This window comes from Cotesia glomerata, linkage group LG5 (genome assembly GCF_020080835.1).
Source record: "Cotesia glomerata isolate CgM1 linkage group LG5, MPM_Cglom_v2.3, whole genome shotgun sequence".
NCBI classification, from domain to species: domain Eukaryota; kingdom Metazoa; phylum Arthropoda; class Insecta; order Hymenoptera; family Braconidae; genus Cotesia; species Cotesia glomerata.
Window position 1 is genome coordinate 12,670,612 of NC_058162.1, and position 19,726 is coordinate 12,690,337.

A 19,726-nucleotide genomic window follows, 5' to 3' on the forward strand; every position below is an offset into this window, starting at 1 on the left:
AATAGTAATAGTAATAGTAATAGTAATAGTAATAGTAATAGTAATAGTAATAGTAATAGTAATAGTAATAGTAATAGTAATAGTAATAGTAATAGTAATAGTAATAGTAATAGTAATAGTAATAGTAATAGTAATAGTAATAGTAATAGAAATAGTAATAGTAATAGTAATAGTAATAGTAATAGTAATAGTAATAGTAATAGTAATAGTAATAGTAATAGTAATAGTAATAGTAATAGTAATAGTAATAGTAATAGTAATAGTAATAGTAATAGTAATAGTAATAGTAATAGTAATAGTAATAGTAATAGTAATAGTAATAGTAATAGTAATAGTAATAGTAATAGTAATAGTAATAGTAATAGTAATAGTAATAGTAATAGTTTGGATTGAGGTTAATAAAAAAAAAAAAATTAAATATTATTTAAAAATAATAACGACATCGGGTGTTTCCGTAAGTCAGATAGTTTTAAGTATGTTGATAATAAATTTGACATCAATTTATTGTGATCTAAAGTTAGCTGACTAATAAATATTGACATCAATTTGTAACAGTGAAGTTAGTTACTTGAATGTCAAATTAACATTGCAATGATTTAAATTCTGGATGGATTTTAAAAATATTAAATGATAATACTAAAAACAGCCAATATTTAATAAAATGATCTTATAGGCACGTTTTAATTATTTTTTTTAAAGAATTTATAATATTTAGGATTCTACAGTATGTTGACCACTTTTAACCCTGATTTGACTTGAACTGCACGGGAAGATTAGAACCCGACTGGTTCGTGTTCTGCACCAGACTCAGTCGTGTGCGGGTTACTTTGCACAGATTCTGGTGCATCACCCGACTGAGTCGTGTGCGCACCAGAGTGAGTCGTGTTCTGCACCAGACTCAGTCGGGTGATACACCAGAATCCATGCAAAGTAACCCGCACACGACTGAGTCTGGTGCAGAACACGAACCAGTTGGGTGCTAATCTTTCCGTGTGGCTAAAAGATTTTGAGCATTTTTTTGGTCATTTTAAAAAATTTTAAAAAATTGTTTTTTTTTTTTACCCACACAAAACAAAATTCAAAAATATCGAAATAATCAGCTTTTAATCATATTTGTTTCTTTTTTGCCAGTTGCTTAAGTGTCACTGAAGTGTCGCTTGAGTGTCGCGTTTTTTTGTCCAAAAAAAATTTACCCAGGTATCGTTTGAAAAGTTCAATTTTATTGAAAATTAAGTTTTTATTTTTGAATTTTTTGCTTTGACAAGTGAATCGTTAGATATTTACTCGGAATAATAGAGAGAATAACGCTCTACGAAAAATAAGAAAGTTAATTTTTACCCAATTCTAGTCCAAAAGAAATAACGCCCGAGCGAATTTCGTTTAAAAATTACAATTTTATTGAAAATGAAGGTTTGATTTTTTGATGTTGTTCGATAAACCGGTAGATTATGCTTAGCAATCTACCAGGAATTGTAGAGAAAAAAATACCCTACAATAAAGTACTGAGAGGATTTTCACCCAATTCCAGTCCGAAAAAAATTACATGCTAGTCTTGCTTAAAAATTGAAATTTAATTGAATAGAAATGTTTTAATTTTTAATTATTTTCAATAAACCTGTGGATGCTTTGTAATGTACCTGAAATTATAGAGGAAAAAATATCCTAGAAAAAAGTACTGGGAAGTTTTTTACTCAATTCCAGCCCAGAAAAAGTTACAAGCCAATCTCGAATGATTACAATTTTATTGAAAATAAATGTTTTATTTTTTAATTTTTCTTAATAAACCTGTAGATGCTTAGCAATGTGCCTTGAATTATAGTGAAAAAAAACCCTACAAGGATGCACTGGGAAGTTTTTCAGTCAATTCCAATGAAAAAGAAGTTCCACGCCGATCTCGTTTAAAAATTACAATTTCATTGAAAATGAATGTTTGATTTTTCAATTTTTTTTCAATAAAACTCTAGATGCATAGCAAATTACTTTGAATTATAGAGAAAAAAAAAACCCACAAAAAAGTACTGGAAAGTTTTTCAGCTAATTCCAGCCAAAAAAGTTATACGCAAATCTCGTTTAAAAATAGAAATTTCATTAGATAAATGTTTCATTCTTAATTTTTTTCGATAAACCTGTAGATGCTTAGCGATGTACCAGGAGTTAAAGATCAAGTAATATCCTACAAAATAGTACTATGAAGTTTTTCACCGAATTCCAGCCCAAAAGAAGTTACATGCCAATCTCGAATAATTACAATTTTATTGAAAATAAATGTTTTATTTTTCAATTTTTCTTACTATTGTCTCTGGTTGGATTCTCCAGTTCAGGATCCTCTCTAACTCCTCACGCTGAGGATCGAAACGTGGACACACAAAGAAAACGTGCCTTGCGTCCTCAATAACCCCTGGACAAGACGGGCACTCCGGAGAATCGTCGTGCTTAAAGCGGTGCAGATACTCTCGAAAGCACCCATGTCCTGACAACATCTGCGTTAGGTAATAGTTGACTTCACCATGGTTTCGGCTCAGCCAAACGTCGATCTTTGGTATGAGGCGGTGTGTCCATCTTCCTTTTGCTGCGGCGTCCCACTCAAGTTGCCATCGCGAGATGCTGTGCTGCCGTTCTTCTGTTCTTAGTTCTTCAGCGCTCAGTGTAGTTGACCTCTTTCGATGGTAAAGGGCCCGTCTTTCTTTAGCTAAGACTCTAAGCGGCAGAGTTCCAGAAATGACGCACACTGCTTCCTCTGATATTGTTCGGAAGGCGCTGGCTACTCTTAGCGCGCTCAGTCGGTAAACCGGACATGCTTTCCTCCATGATTCTTGGGTCTCAAGTGCGTCGGACCAAATGGATATCCCATACGTGAGGACCGATGTAACTACTGATGATAGCAATAACCTCCTTGTCTGCTTCGGGCCACCGATGTTGGGCATCAATCGTACTAGGTTAGCCACTACTGCTGATGTTTTGGCGGTCACGTGTTCAACTTGTTGTTTGAAGTTAAGTCGGGAATCGAGCATCACTCCCAGATATCGAATGAATGGTTAGGATGTGATTTCATGGTCTCCGACGTTTAAATTGATCGTTTCCACCACTTTTCTGCTAGTGATAAGTACAGCCTCGGTCTTCTGTTTAGCCAGTTGTAGGTTTACTGTGTCCATCCACTGGTTAATTCGCTCAAAGGTGATCGTGAACATATGATTTATCTCATCAATATGCTTGGCGACGATTACTACGGCTACGTCGTCTGCGTACGCTACCAGTTTGACATTTCTTGGTAGTTTCAGTCTCAGCAATCCGTTGTACATGATATTCCAGAGAAGTGGACCGAGAACAGAACCCTGCGGGACGCCTCCAGTAACATCATACTCCTTTGGACCATTCTTCGTGTCATATCTAAGGACTCTATTCGTGAAGTAGCTAGCGACTATCCTTCGTAGATATCCTGGTACGTTCATCTCTTGAAGAGCTTGCATGATGCGATCCCAGTTGGCGGAGTTGAAGGCATTTTTGATGTCTAGGGTTGCCACCAGACAATATTTCTTCGTTCCACCCTTCCATCTGGTACCGGCGATTGCGTCTTTGGCTATACCGACAACCAGGTTGATTGCGTCCAGGGTTGATCGTCCTTTTCGAAATCCGTACTGATTGTCTGCTAATAGTGGATCGACAACTGCTTCTATCCTTTGGTGGATTATACGTTCGAGTATCTTACCGGCTGTATCCAACATGCAGAGTGGACGATAAGATGACGGTTCTTCCGGTGGCTTTTTCCTTTAGGAAGTAGTACCAGCCGTTGTTGTTTCCACTTCCGAGGAAAAATCCCTTCCTTCAAGCAGATGTTGTAGACATCGAGGAATAACGCTGGCGCTGCTTTAATAGATGTTTTCAAGGCAATATTAGGGATTCCGTCCAATCCCGGCGCTTTATTATTCCCGACGCGGTTACAAGCTTCCATCAGTTCTTCTTTCGTCACAGGTGGGATATCATTCAGTTCGTCTTGTGTCAACAGGTAGTTGAAAACGCGCTGTCGTGGAAACAGTGCAGTCACGATCTTCTGTAGGAGTTGAGGACACGTAGGAGACGGCATTGGCTGGTATTTCAAGTTTGCCATGACTACCTTGTAAGGTCTGCCCCACAAGTCTTTGTCCACCTCGTTGATTAGCTCTTTCCAGCAGTTCTTCTTGCTATCCTTGATGGCTTTGTTTAAGTCTCGACGAGCTTTCTTGTATTCTGCGACTAGTTCCGCTGAGTCAGGCCGCCGATAACCACGCTGAGATATTCTTCTTTTCTTGAGACACTCTTTCCGTAGGAAGCTGATGTGTTCGTTCCACCAGTGCACCGAAGGTCTTTGGTTCATGCCCCGTTTACGAGGCATGCAGGTGTCGCAAGCCTGGGTCACTCTCTTCATCAAGTCCTTGGTCATTTCTTCTGCAGATCCAGTAGTAAGCGGTTCACTATTTAGGGCAGCTACTAGAGCACCTGAGTCAAAGGATTTCACCTTCCACCCAACGATGTCAAGTTTCTTAGCCGGTCTTCTAGGATTCTGGTCCTTTGATACTTCCCAGAGAATCGCATTGTGATCGCTGGCCGTGTAGATCTCCATCACCTTCCAGTCGTAGTTTCCTCTGATGAGGCTGCTGCTGACAAAAGTAAGATCCACAATAGAACTTGCGTCTCCTTTAGTGTACGTCGGCGCATCGCCGCTGTTTAACAATACTACATCTAACGTAGAAAAAGCTTCCAGTAGTTCTTTACCTCGAGCGTTGGTGTGTTTGCTGCCCCATTCCACTGCCCAGGCGTTGAAGTCTCCAGCTATTGCCACTGGGTAGTACTGCTTCGCGTCCTCCGTCAGTTGATCCAGAAAGTCCATGAATTCAACAATAGTGAGGCTAGGTGGTGTGTAGCAGCTGTAAAAGCGGATGCCATCTACCGATGCTGCTACAAAGCCGGCGCTGCCATTGTTAACGACACTCTGGAAGGGGAGCTTGCGACAGGACCATATGACAGCTTTTTTGGTGCAGTCAGTTTCCCATGGTTGGCCGCTGAGGTGTTTATACGGTTCCGATATAAGCACAAGGTCAAGCTTCTGTTCACGTACTGTCTGCATGAGCAAATCATGTGCCGCTTCACAGTGATTGATGTTTAGCTGCAGTATTCTCATTTTCGTTTATCAGTTATCTTCTTGAGTGCCTCTTGGTATACTGGGCATCTGCTTGTGCCGGCATGATGGGCGTTATTTTCTGTACCGGATTGATCCGCACACAGTGCGCATTTAGCAGGCTTATTACATTCGGCGATTTTGTGTCCCTCTTCTCCACATTTAATGCAAAGTTTGGAGCGGTCGACTTTACTTGTGCACTGAACCGCACGGTGTCCAAAATGCCAGCATTTATAACATCGGACTGGTCTTAGTACTGTTCTAATACGACAATTGGTCCAGCCGATCCTAGTCTTACCGTGTTCTCCTACCACTTTCTGCGCTACCGTTGCTGCCAGAGTCACCGACGCAATTTGTGTTCTGCTACGTAAGACCTTACGAATTTTAATGGCCTCTACTGTTATACGACAATCGTTTCCAGCTGCCTCTTGTAAAGCTGTTAGAATGTCATCTTTAGTTGTAGTACCATCAATATCGCGAATTTCCAGGTCTTCTTCAGGTCCTGTACTAATGACATTTGCGTCCTCCTTAAGTATTCCCGCGATAGTCTTCTGCAGGTCTTTACCTCTATCACTACTGCCTTTCGACAGCGTGATGAGAATGTTCCCTGTCGCGGTCCTGCGTATCTTCTCGACTGTGTTGCGGACCTGATCTAGGCGAACGTCCGCCTTGATCCGTGTAAGTATTTCAGAATACTTATCTTTGTTCGCTGGACGGACAATAAGTGCCTCCGGTCTCGTTGCTGTTCTTCTTGGCTTCTGGTTCGGCTTCGGTGGAGGCACCAGAGGTTTTTCTGGGAGCAGTTTCTTGCGCTCCTTCTTCTTGTCCTTTCTGGACTGCACCTTTTCCCAGCCTGGCTTCTTGTTCTGTTCACAAAAGTTTTGTGGAAGATCCTTAACCACTTCCTGCTTCTTGATGGGATGACCAGGTCCAACGTCTTTCAGCTTCTTGGGAGTATGAAAAGCTCCGCCTTCGGGAGAACGAATTTTTCTTTTCAACTTCCTCAGGATGCGGCCGTCTTGGTCAAAGGATTCAGTCTCTGCCGTTGTGATAGTTTCACTTTCTTCTTCAGCGACTGATTCTCCGTCACCTTCGGCTCCAGTGTCCATCGCTTCTTCAACAACCACTTGACTGTTTCTCTCCGATGTAGCACAAGGGGTGCGGTGTAATGATGAGCGCCATTCTTCGTCCAGTTTCTTGAATCTTCCAAGAGCATTGACTACACCGGTTGTCTTGGTCTTTATCTCCTTGTGGATATTGACCTTAGTTTGGACAAACTCTTGCAGCTCAATGGTCAGCTTCTCAAGGCGCTCCAACGCTTGCGTTCTCTTCATGTCAGCGCTTGCTTCAATCGCTGCTTGTTGAGCATGAAGCCCGTTTCTATTCATGTTTGTTTCCTGTAACGTACTCATACTTTTTTGATTTACCAGCGCATCGTACGGAGTGGAGCGGGTTGCCATAACTAGGAACGGGTGTACCCTCGGAGATAGTACTCCTACCCCAGTTCCCTGAGGCCTAGCCGACACTTAGCCAGTCCCGGAATACACGGACGGACTAGACTCGCTCGGAGCGGTGAAGATTCCGATCTCTAACACTCACTGCGTACTTCCTGATCAAGGCCCGAAGTGGCTGGCTCCTGATCCACTGCTGCAACTTTCACCTCGGCAGAGCAAGCTCACATCAGCCGTGGCCTGCATCGTCGGAAACTACGATACAGGTTCCGGACACTCCCAGTGAGTTACAGCAGGAACCAATCGTCTTGCTAGGTCAGTTAGTGTGACCAACCCATTAAAGGGGAGTTTTGTCCACGGGAGCTTATTTTGTTTGGTTATTTTGCTTGGCTCCTACCCGCTGTACCTCATCAACTAAGAGATTAAGTGTCATCCAAGGACAGCGAGCGTTCTCCCATCCGCTCGGGGAGACGCGCCCGGTAGCAGTATCTCTTCTGCCCCGAGTGTATGTGTGTGTGTGTGTGTGTGTGTGTGTGTGTGTGTGTGTGTGTGTGTGTGTGTGTGTGTGTGTGTGTGTGTGTGTGTGTGTGTGTGTGTGTGTGTGTGTGTGTGTGTGTGTGTGTGTGTGTGTGTGTGTGTGTGTGTGTGTGTGTGTGTGTGTGTGTGTGTGACTATGTGACTCGCTTATAACTTTTGAACGACTGAACCGATCGGAACGAACTCAACGGCGTTCTAAAGAGTTTCGTCGAACTTAGATTTGCTGAGAATTTGAACCGATTCGGACCGATAGATCTTAAGAAATCTTGAAAAATCTAAAAAAAAAATAAGAAAATAATCATTTTTGAAAGTGGGTTTCTTTGGAATATCTTTTAAACGGCTCTATCGATCAACTTCGAAAACTAATTCGCCCTTAAGCTTAAAAAACCACGCCGATCGTCGCTAATCCAGTCAAAATAGGTTGATTCATTCGAGAGATATCGTGAACGAAAGAAAACCGAAAAAAGTTTTTTTTCGGGATTACTCCGAAATTTTTGAGTCGATCAATGAAAACCTGAAAATAACTTATGAGGGTGATAAAACTGCGTCGAATGCCGCCAACCGCGTGAAAATTGGTTGATCCATTCAAAAGTTATTGCGGTTTGAAAATTCCAAAAATAGTGTTCTATGAAACTTCCATCAGACTTTTGAGCTGGGAGAGCTCAAATGCATAGAAATATCATTTCTTTGAACTCAGTGAGCTTAAAATATCACATAAATTATATTTTGACTCAAAAATCTTCAAAATGTCATAAGTACAATTTTAAGCGCGCAGAAATCGAATTAGCGGGAAGTTGCAGGGATGGCCTTTAGGATGAACCGTTTTTCTAATTTTTTTTTTAGATTTGAGTAAAAGCATTTTCTTTGGGACACTTTTAGGTTGAAGATGCATAGTCAACATTCTTAATTTATTCACCACATCGAAACGTATACCACGTTGTCCGAATTCTTTAAATATTGCATTTTTGTACCTTTCTCTCAACCAACATCTTCGTATCAAAAAAAATTTTTTTGTCAAAAATTATTAAATACAATTTATTGGAAATGTTTTGCAGTTTACAAAACTATCATTTTACTTGCTATACGTCCATTACTCCCCAAACAATCAATGCAGATTTTATTTAAGTTCATAGAACGTACGTTTCAAAAACAAATACAAATCGGTAAATTTTTTTTTCGGAGAATTTCTGATGATTATTGTACGTACGCTTAAAAGTTTTTAAATTTCGAAGTTTCAAAAATTTAACTAATTCTCAAAAATTCGTTTTAAATAGGCTACCTTATATAGTTTTATAATCATTTCATGGAATTAAGGTTTTTATAAGAGAAATTATTATGGTTTTAAGATATTACGTTTATAAATTAAAATGAAGATTTAAAATTCTTATTTTCAGTGAAAACATTATTAAATTATGATATTTAAATAAAACTATAGTTCAAGTATAATTTAGATAATATCCGAATTTGGCAAAGATCTTTGCAATAAGCTGAATTTTAATATAAATCTAATAAATTATCTCAAATGTTAAAAATATTCCATACTTCCTACTTCAATTGTAAATAATTTCTGCATTAGATTTTTAATAAAATCATGAGATAATTTTTGGTGAAATATTTAAGTTTTTGGAAGAATATCTTATAGTCTTGACTTAGCTTCAAAATTATGAAATATACACAAAAAAAATTTCCGATTAAATCAAGTGGGAAATTAAAATCCACGAATAAGCATTTTTAAATCACAATATAAATAATAAGTTATAACTTCAGTAGGATCATATTTTCAGTAGTTCTAACATCATTCACATTTTGAAAAAAAAAATAATCGACCGTTTGATACAGTTTAGTGAACATGTTTATTTAATACATAAATTCAATTTTTTTCTTCATCATTACCTAAAATTATGATAATGAATCAATATTAATATTTTCCAAAATCAGATAATTTTTTAATGACATAAATATAAATAAATTCGTTGCAAAATTTTGTGTAAAACTGGCAAAAATTTTCTAATGACGATACATAAGTTTCTCCAGAATTGCAAATTTGCAATTAAAACGTAGATTCCTTAGCATATTAGTTAAATCCTTGGTCTCTTAATTTGATTGATATTCATTGTCATACTTTAATCTTATACAGAACGAATCTTCATGAATGCACGATAGTATAGACTAATTATCAGACATAATTATATAAGCAATCACAAAATCTGTGTAGTTATCTCAGAGCAAGTAATACACACTTGTGCCGATATACTTCATTTAATCCACTCATTGTAACGGGCCAAAAAATCAAAAATTTATTTTTTTTTCAAATCATATGCCAAAAGGTTTATTTATAGGATGACAAAAAAAAATATTACAAAACTATAAGCTAATATTATTAACATTCAGAGAAAAGGCCTAACCACGTTTACATGTTTTTTGTCCATAGTTCTTTTTTTTCAAAATTTTCAAAGTGTTAAACTAGATGGAATAATTAACATTAATATTTAAAAAAAAGTTTAATACACTACTAAAAAGATCGGATTTTGAATTTTCGCTCGGCGAATCGTTTTCTTGTACATCAAGCATTTAACTAGTGAATAAGTAAATATGAAGAAAATAACTATATTTATTCTCAAAGGTATGCTAATGCTATAGAAAATATAAATTGTTAGATTTTTTATTAAATTCACTGCTCGAAAAGTTATTTTAATTTATAATTTCACATATATATTAACATTGAATAATCTTCGAAAGAATGTATTCAACAAAAAGTTTAAGTCCTTTTCGTAAATAATTCCATTCTCTTTAATAATAAGTATGTTTTTTTCTGTGAATTTTGAGTTGTTAACTAGTTTCTTAATTCCTAAATTTAAATGTGATATTTCAAAAACTGGTCTACGTCACGGGCATCACTTATATGAATCGAGTTTGTATGATAAAAAGTTACCGTTCCATTTCTTTAGTAGTGCATTTAATTTTTTTTTTAAGTTGTACCTCGCACAGTTTGTTATGCACAACAGATCAACAGTTTTGAGAAAAAAGTACAATCGAAACATAGAATTCGTCGATAGACCTTTTTTTAAAAAATAATTTTATTGGCTTAAAATTTTATACTATTTTTTTTTGTAATCCTAATTAATAAATTCGTTATATCATTTGCTAAACATCAGTAGATTTCATTAAACCATCAGTTTACTGTTAACAGTTCCTAACTGTTTAATTTATCATTGATATATTGCATCAATTAATCGTATATGTCTTAATAAAAGTGTAATTATTGTTATAAATTTGCATTATTCTTGTTGTGGATATGCCGATTCTTCTAATGGATATTCAGTAGCTCTTAACCGGTTGCAATATTTGGTTACCCAACGATTAAAACCACCAACGTTATTTTCACCTGATTTCTCCTTTACAAAGCCTATAACAAAAAAAAACCATAAGTCTACTGAAATTCACATTAATAAGTTAGTGTTAAAAATGTTAACATAAATTTTTAATAATACGCATAGTATAAAAATGTTTAGAAAGTTATTGGACTGCTAAGCTAACTTATCAGTTTAGCTGAACTGATTAATTGACTAAGTTCGTTCTAAGAATCTAATAAAATTTATTTTTCCACGGAAAAAAGAAAACTCGAAAAATTACAGTATAAAATGTAAAATCGGTCGCGTCGTAATCAAAACTAGAAAAATTACAGTTTGAAATAACATTTTTCTAAATTCAATTTTTTAATTTAATATTCAGAACTTTCAATGTAAATATTACATTTTACAATGTAATTTTCATACAATCTGTAATAATTGCATTTTAAACTGTAAATTTTCCAGTTTTCATCACAAAGCGCCACGTTGCATTATATACTGTAATTTTTCGAATTTTCTTTTTTCCGTGTGATAGATCTATATATTGATCAATGAAAACTCCGTAATTTATGAATAACAATCAATTCTTATTTTATTACTATATCTTAAAAATTAGTAATAAAATTTGTTTTTTATCAAAAATTAAATGACTATAATGAGTCGCTCTTTTCTCGATTTTCTAATTTTTTTTTTTTTTCAAGTTGTATTTTTTCTTCATGTTCTGAAATAGTTCTTCACTGTGACAATTATTTTCTTTAAATTACCGAAGTGATTCATTTTTAATGTACTATTAATTTTTTCAATTATGTGACTATTGAAATTAAAAAAAATTAAGTAATATAGAGAGAATATATTATACGATCCCATTTAATTACTAATTAATTATAATTAAAAATAAACGAAGTTTTGGTAATTTCTTGGCTCATGAAAATTTTAATTCTAATTAATTTTACAGGAGTTGAATTTAATCTAAATGAAATAATTTTATGTGCTTGTTTTAAATTACATATTTTATAATAATTTTTTAGAAACTGTCTTTAAGTGCTTTGCGAAGTTACGTTACTGTTAATTACAATATTTAACCCTCACCAATAAAAAACCCAATGATATTGATAACCGTTTTCAATGTCCTGCGATAAAAATTATATTTTTTCAAATCTATTTAAAACCCTTAAATTTGTTGTCTAATATATAACTAAGCTACTATGTTTATATAAAAACAAATTTTTCATAAGGTTTAATTTTTTTTAGTTACGGTAAACTTATTTTTTTATAATCCCGGATTCTATCTAATAACTGAATTGATTATAGTTATTTATTTGTTTGTACAGATTAAACATAAAAATAATTAAAATTATTGCTCTTACTTTTAATGCCAAAGATATTTAGATTTATGATCATGATTACCATTGAATTGAAATGAATTTAAATTATTTGGTAGTTTTATTTAACTAACACAATTATTGTATTTTTCAAAATATTATATAGTAATATTGCTAGTACAATATAATTTATTTTAGAGGTGATTGCTATTTTTATCAGATGATATATATTGATGAATATCATAATAATAGTTTTCTTATCCTTTAACAAATCACGATCAAACTTGTACTTTTTTTTTTTTGAGTAGTAACAGTCATTCAATTTGAAAACATTTGTCAAATCAATTAATATGGTAATCAGTTTCAATGAAAAGCTTTCAATTCCCTAAAAACTCTACTAGAATTAGACATTGATGAATATTAATTTTACTTCGAAAATCTAAATTAAATTTATGAATGTTTTTTTTACTTTTAACAGTCTTCAAAATATTTTGAGGAACAGGTTTCCAGCCTCCTTTGCCTGACACGGACATAGTTTTCAATTCTTCTTCCCCAACAAAATGAGCTAATAATTTTCTCGTTAAATCACTTGGTTTCACAGATCGATCGACAATGTCGTCAAGATCGACTTTATTGATCCATAAATCCCTTCCTTCTACTAATTCAATTTGATATACCTGAACGAAGAATTATCAATTAGAAGTTATGCTAAATATTTAATTGAGTACTATCTAAAAGCAAAATAAAGTTACAATAATTAATTTATACATTGTCTAATAATAATACCGTTAGAGCGAGCCAAAGAAAAAAATTAATATTTGACTGAGTATCATTCTTACTCATGGCTATGGCTTACGTTTGCTTAACAAAAAAGTAGAAATAATTATATCTACTTTCATATTATTCAATAATCATTTCGATGGATAAAGCTATCAAATATAACATCATGCTTCAGTGAAAAATATTTTAATGGATGTCATGATATTTTCAACGCTCGAATTTTATTAATATAATAAAAATTAGAATTAAGCGTGTAAAATCTTAATTTTACAGCTAAATATTGTTTTATGATGAATTTATGATCAATATAAAAATATTGCACTTCAATTTTTTATTTATAAATATCCATACTTTGGCAATACTTCCGATTAGGTCACCTCACATAATGCTTTACATGAATATTTACATGGTGGGGTAACCTAATCGGAAGAATAGCCCATAATTTAAAAAAAATCAACTTTTATGAACGTTTGTTTAATTTTAAGTTTTAATTTTTAAATGTACTTTTAATAAAAAAAAAAAAAAAAAAATAAAAAAAAAACATTAAAAAATTCTCAGACGTTAAATTACATGAAAATTTTTTTAATTTTGCAAAGAAAAGTTGATTTTGTAAAGTACCGTATTTTTCATGATTTTTTTCAAAGAAAATTTCAATTGATTCAACAGATATCTTCATCATATCCAGAGTAAGCTAAATTTTTCTTCAATTTTCTCTTTTCTATCGAAAAGAATAAATTTTTCGACTTTGGCTTAAGCCAAATGACATAATTCTTTTACATAATTTCACTCGGTATATTTTTAGAGTTGCACATAGAGCCTTAGAGATTGAAAAATAAATTTTTATTCGCAAATGAACAGTTGTAATTATTAATAATTGTTATTAGTTTATAACGTATAATAATATTAGTTCGTGAATGATGATGTAGACCTAAACAGAAACTCTCCCGTGAGTATTGATATAAATATAAGTATGCGTTCTGATATAGATGAAAATACTAACCGCCTTAGGTAGATTTAAATTTTTTTCAACTGATCCACCACGAATTTGAATGCTATTAAATGTTTTATTATTGATAACTTCATTTACAACTTGATTTTCAACCAAGCTGTGATCATGATCTGCACGTCGATCTGCTAAATCTTGTCGAATGTCTTGTTCTAAGAATTCTTGAGGAACGCCGATTTCAGAAACAAAGTTGTTATCTTGATTTTTGTCTGCAGCATCCATCTTATCTTCAATTTGTAAGCCTGAAACTTGATATTCAAGATCACCGAGCTTCTCAACCTGATCAGCATCTTCTTCAACTTCTTTTTGGCGGAGATTAATTCTTTCTTCTTGATCGATACTTTGAGTATCAATGCTTAAGGTTTCAACAGTTGGAATCGGTTGATAAAGAGTACCATCAGTAAAGACATCTAATGACTCAAGCCATTTTTTGTCAGCTACAGAGTAAAAATATTCAAATACACTATCGAATATAAAAGAAATAAACAATTCAAGTTTTTAATAAGTTTTCATTTTCAATTATTGTAGCCTAATTTCGATAAAAAATGAAAATCGATTTTTTCAAAATCATTACAGTCAATATAGTTGTAATCTTTTAATCTTTAACTTCAGATTTACGAAAAAATACTTATTAGTAAATTAGTGAGTTTTTTAAATTGAAAACCATAACAATCGGTATATGTTTCAATATTTCTATCGTCAAAAAATACATATTAATTTGATATTTACTTAATAGTTGTCAACTATTGTTTTAGATGATAGATTTGATTTGAAAATTTGATTGGCCAACTTTTTCTCAATTGTCGTAAAATCTAAACAAAGATTAAATGTCTATAAAACAACATATCTACGAAGGATAATTGAATTTCGTTGTTAAAAAATCCGGAGTAATTATTTTAATATACTTATCAGAATACTGAAGCGTATGAAAATTTTAAAATAAAATTACTTATGCATCATAATGGTTAAATTTTTTCGGAGACTACATAGATTATGAAAACTGACTATAAATTTAATATACAGTGAGATTCTACCCTATAAATGACTGAACTTTTTAGACCCTTGTATAATATATGTTAGAACAAAAAAGTAAACAATGTCAAATGATTATTTTAATACATTAAAATCAATATAAAATGGAAATAATTACCAGATTTTTTTAAAATTTTAACATTATACCAATGGCTTCCATACTTGGCTTTATATTTATTTTTATCGCAAATGCGAATCTCAGTTTCAGGGATAATACTGAATGTTGCAGGCTTTTTATTTGTCCAAAGTACAAGCACGAACTCCATTTCAATTAATTTATTATTTCCGAAGATAAGCACGTCCAATTAGTATATAACTCAGTTCCAGTATATTTATAGATTAAAATAAAAAATTCTTTGTATGGTAAGCGATCTTTCAGATGTAGGTTTGAGATTTATTCAACTATCAAGCAAATTAATGACAAGATCCTGTGAATAGAAGTAAACTGCTGATATAAAAAAAGGTAATTGGATTTACAAAAATTAGTAAGTATGAAATTTACAGTTAATTATTTGCTCAAAATGAGAGAAGATTTATTGAATTTATCAGAAATTTATTGAGCGATAAATAGACTTTCAAACTGCTGTTATTAATTAGCCTCAACGCAAGAAAATCTCAAAACAATAGACAATAGCATGGCAATAACATTCACTTTAAAAATAACTGCGATCAGCACCACCGTGTCAAGATTTATGAATAATTTTCAAAAAATCGTGCTATGAAAAAAATAAATGCATTAATACTAGACACTTTGTTTAACATTCATTCCAATTGTGGAGAGTAGAGTTACCTCTACCTACTATAATTTTGATAGCTAAGAAACTAGCATCAGAAAAAAATATAATCTCTAAAATTTTAAAAATGATTGCTAAATAAAAATTTATTGTTAAACAATTTTTTATTAAATAAAAATTGTTTCATAATATAAACAAGTTCTCCGTTAATTGACATTTATTAAAATTATTGAAGTATAGAGTATAGACACGGGAAATAATGATAATTAGTTATATAGTTATCTATAATAAAATTGATGATTGAACTGAAGTTAGTTTAGTATCGAAAATCTAGAAAGAATGGTTACTGATTCCTTATTGGTTAGGATTGGAGCGCGCGCGTACGCACGAAATTTGAATTCCTAGTCGTATATAACCATAAATTTACAATTTTACATCCCGAAAAAATGATTGGTTAAAACTTTTAACTGAGTCACTGAGTAAGTATAATCGAAATTGAGTAACTAAAATAGAATGAACCGCTGAAACTTTCTATTTCAAACGAATGTAATTTTTGGTTGTTAGTTCTAACCAATGAAATAATTTATATTTTACAAAACATTTTGAATTCGCGCCACATTGACACGCAGAGCCACATATTGGATGCATTTAAAGGTGTCGCAGTAGAACATTAAAAACATCTAAACACTTAGCTCTTGCCATTACAGGCAAGGCAACTAAATAAAAATTTTTCTCGCAACTCCAGTAAAATGTGAAGACAAAGTTTTGTCAACAAAACAACTTTATAACCTAGAGATTTGTGTAGACATTTACTATCTTTAGTATTTATAAATATAATAAATGTTTCACAATTATAAATATTTCTAAAAATCTATACATCGACCGTAGCAGTGTGATATGTTAAATTTCTACATCGAATTTCACATTTTTTGTTGAAAAATGTTTATTAGTGCTAAAAATAAAAAATTCGAACTAAATATATTTTTTCCGAGAAAACAAATACTAGTAGTTTTGAAAATGTAAATTTTGCAGTAATGATATAATTTTTATAATTCGGAGTAGACATAAATTCGTAGACATAAATACATAGAGTATATAATTTTAATTACAGAGGACATTCTTAAACCCGTTACAAGTAGCTGTAGCACATAGTGGACCTATAAAAATAAATGTCAACAATACAACTCTAATCCAACTCTATGGGTTGTGAATCATTTCGCGAAAATCGCAAAATTGCTGTTAAGAAAAAAAAAAAGAAATTTAAGAAGTTACTGATATTTATTTGTAGTTTTTTAATTTAATTACTTAATTTTTTTTTTCAATTAATTGATCGAACAATAGAAATTTTTTTGCTCGACGGGCAGAAAGCATCAAATTTCGGCCCGCTGCGCTAAACGAAATTGCCACTTTCTGCCTTCGTCGAGCAAAAAAATAGCATACACTCCTCGGGAAGTAAATAAGAAAGCCTCAGATCACATGTTTGTTGACCTCGGCTTCGCCTCGGCCAACAATTACATGTGATCTGAGACATTTCTTACTTTACTTCCCTCGGTGTGTAATATACTATTTGTCATGAACTGACTTTTTTTGCATTTTAGATTCGGAGCTGATTAACAAATCAGCTCAAAATCAATGTTCTCTTGACTGCCTATCATGTTTCGACGCTGCTATACTGACTTAACTGACTGTCAAAAAATCATGAATTGATCTATTTTTTTAATATTTCAAGGCTTTGACTAACTTCGTCTACAAAATTTACTGCCAGCGAGATGTTTCATAAAAATTGACGCTTGAAAAAGTTTGATGAAATTTTATAAACCCAGTACACGTTTAACTTATGTGGCGGGAGACTACATGTTAAATATACCTGTATATTTTTTATAAGGTCAATAAAATTATATCTATTTATACATAAGAAATTTTATTTTCGAGTCTCAAAGGTATATATTACATAAGATTTAAGGATATAATATGTTAACAATTTTAAGCAATTCTTCACACATGTACCTGGTGAAATATCAGATATTTACTTAGTTCACATAAAGAATCTCAATATCTATTCAACCTTATGTAGATATGTATTTTTTTAAGCATAAATAATTGTAATATCAATTAATGTATAATTAATTTTAAAATTTTATTTAATTAAAGCCAAACAGTTCAACAATAATTAGTTAAGCGTAGTATTATCTTCATTATTCTTACATTACAGTTATAAATCGAATTTTATTCCTTATCACTGTAGGTAAAATTATAAATAATTTATCAAAAAGTATACTGTGATATTAATTTGTACTCATTTTGATAACCACTTTTGCTATTTTTTTTAATTGCATTTTGGCAGTACTTACTCTAATCCAATGAATATAAAAGATTAGTCTTTGAAATTTTTACTTCATATAAACTATTAAAAATTTTTCGTTATAAATATTTCTAACGTAGTAGAAAAATGTATTTTCTAGTCCAGAAAATCTTTTTTTTTAAAACGCCAATAAATATTAACATTTGAAAAAAAAACTCATCGCATTTTTTTTGTTTCATTATCCAGGTAATGTAAGAATTTTTGGAAAAATATTACTCACTTCTATTGATTACGCGGTTTTTTTTTTTAGAATCAACAGCATTTTTTTGAAATTATAGTTATTACTTGCAATATCGTTAACTAATTATCTTTAATTATTCAAAATTTCGCGTCTTTTTTTTCAACAAACAAACATTTGTCACCGAAAAATTAATTATTCACTATGACAATCAATAACCCTGGACTTCTAGATAATAATTTAACATTTACTTTTCTAACGAATATTTTCTATACATTCTCAACGGTTGGAAACGTAATCTCGTAAAATTTTTGAAAACTTAAAAATTTTTGGATTAAGTATTTTGATGGCTTAAGAAAATCCTAATTTTTGAAATTACAAAATTAATCAAAATTTCTGTTTTAAATAGGAAATTTAAGATCGCAATTCATTGCTCAATAATTACAGTCGTCAAATTTGTTATGTACATACAAACTCAGTTTGTCGAATTTCGGACAGTTTAACGAAATCTTTAATAATATTTTAAGGATAATGTTTTAATTTTTAGAAAAAAAAAATCTTCAATTGTTCTAAAAAAGCTTAATGTATATACTTTATAACTCAATGAAATTATTTGTACAATCGCCAACTTCAAATATATCTAAAAAATCAATCAATTGTTATTTTTCTAACTAGAGTAAATTATTTGTAAAGAAAAAATATAAAAATATTAATGGATCCGCAGCAGATTTTCGTTCAAAATTGGCAGCGAATTTCCAACAACTTACAACTAGATCCTTTAGAGTGGCAAGTTTGTAATTTGCATGTACGTTGTTTAGCCTGCTGCTCGAAACTTTCATCGGTGAACTTAACTGACATTCGTCGTCACACTCGGACCCTTATACATCTTAGTAATTCTGAACGAAGAGCGCAACCTGCTAATCCATTGGAAGAATCTTGGGAAACTTGTAGTGATCGTGAAAATCCTTTTTTCCAAGAAGTATGCTCAGCTTTTTTAGAAGCAGATATTCCTCTAGAAAAACTCAATAACTGAAGATTTGTGGAGTTTTTGGAAAAATACACTCGTCGAGTTTTCCCTGATGAAACAACTCTTCGAAAAAACTACGTAGAAAAAATTTATCAGGTAAAATTAAGCAAGATACGTGAAGAAATTGGTGATAATCCTATTTATATTTCCGTGGACGAAAGTATTGATTCTATGAAGCGATGTGTTACACATGCTATTGTAGCTCCTCTCTTACCTGACCGACCAAGTACCCCACGTTTAATAAATGTTGAAAAACTTGAAGCAGCCGATGCAGACCATATTGTCGACTTTGTAAACAGAAGCTTGAATATTTTATGGCCTCATGGTATTCAACATAATAAAGTTTTTTTGTACTTGACGGATGCTGCACCTTATATGACGTTATCGGCTCAAAATCTACGTCTTGACTACCCGAAGCTCATTCATTGTACGTGTTTAGCCCATGGGCTCACAGGGTTGCTGAAAAAGTTCGTGAGTTATACAATGATGCTAATGATATCATTGCCGATACAAAATTAGTCTTTTCAAAAGCACCTGTACGAGTTGATCTTTTCCACCAAATCTTACCTGACGTTCCATTACCACCATCACCCATTATAACGCGCTGGGGTACATGGCTTAAGGCAGCAACTTACTACAGTGAAAATTTTGATAACGTTAAAAGAGTAGTAGATCAAATCAACGATGACGCTGTGGTAGTCCAAAATGCAAAACGAAACTTCCGAAGACGTCGTACTAAACAAGACTTTATTGATATTGACTCCAATTATTCATGTTTGGTGGAGTATATTCTAT

At 32.6% G+C, this 19,726-nt stretch overlaps 1 protein-coding gene across 1 annotated transcript; it reads right to left on the bottom strand.

Annotated features, from left to right (window-relative positions):
• Positions 1 to 9,100: 9,100 nt before the first annotated feature.
• Positions 9,101 to 14,896, bottom strand: LOC123265997. Its single transcript, XM_044730023.1, has 4 exons — positions 14,778 to 14,896; positions 13,593 to 14,061; positions 12,282 to 12,489; positions 9,101 to 10,546 (listed from the first exon to the last, which is right to left on the bottom strand). Exons 1-4 carry the CDS (start codon positions 14,894 to 14,896, stop codon positions 10,419 to 10,421), a joined length of 924 nt encoding a protein of 307 aa, XP_044585958.1. The 3' UTR covers positions 9,101 to 10,418.
• Between the last annotated feature and the right edge of the window lie 4,830 nt (positions 14,897 to 19,726).

Bases quoted from the DNA above. Each gene is read 5' to 3' on its own strand.
- LOC123265997 (XM_044730023.1), bottom strand. From the start codon at position 14,896: ATGGAGTTCGTGCTTGTACTTTGGACAAATAAAAAGCCTGCAACATTC. The intron at 14,062-14,777 runs GTATAATGTTAA...TATATTCGATAG, and splicing joins GCCAAGTATGGAAGCCATTG to TGTATTTGAATATTTTTACT. The intron at 12,490-13,592 runs GTTAGTATTTTC...TTCTTCGTTCAG, and splicing joins ATTTAAATCTACCTAAGGCG to GTATATCAAATTGAATTAGT.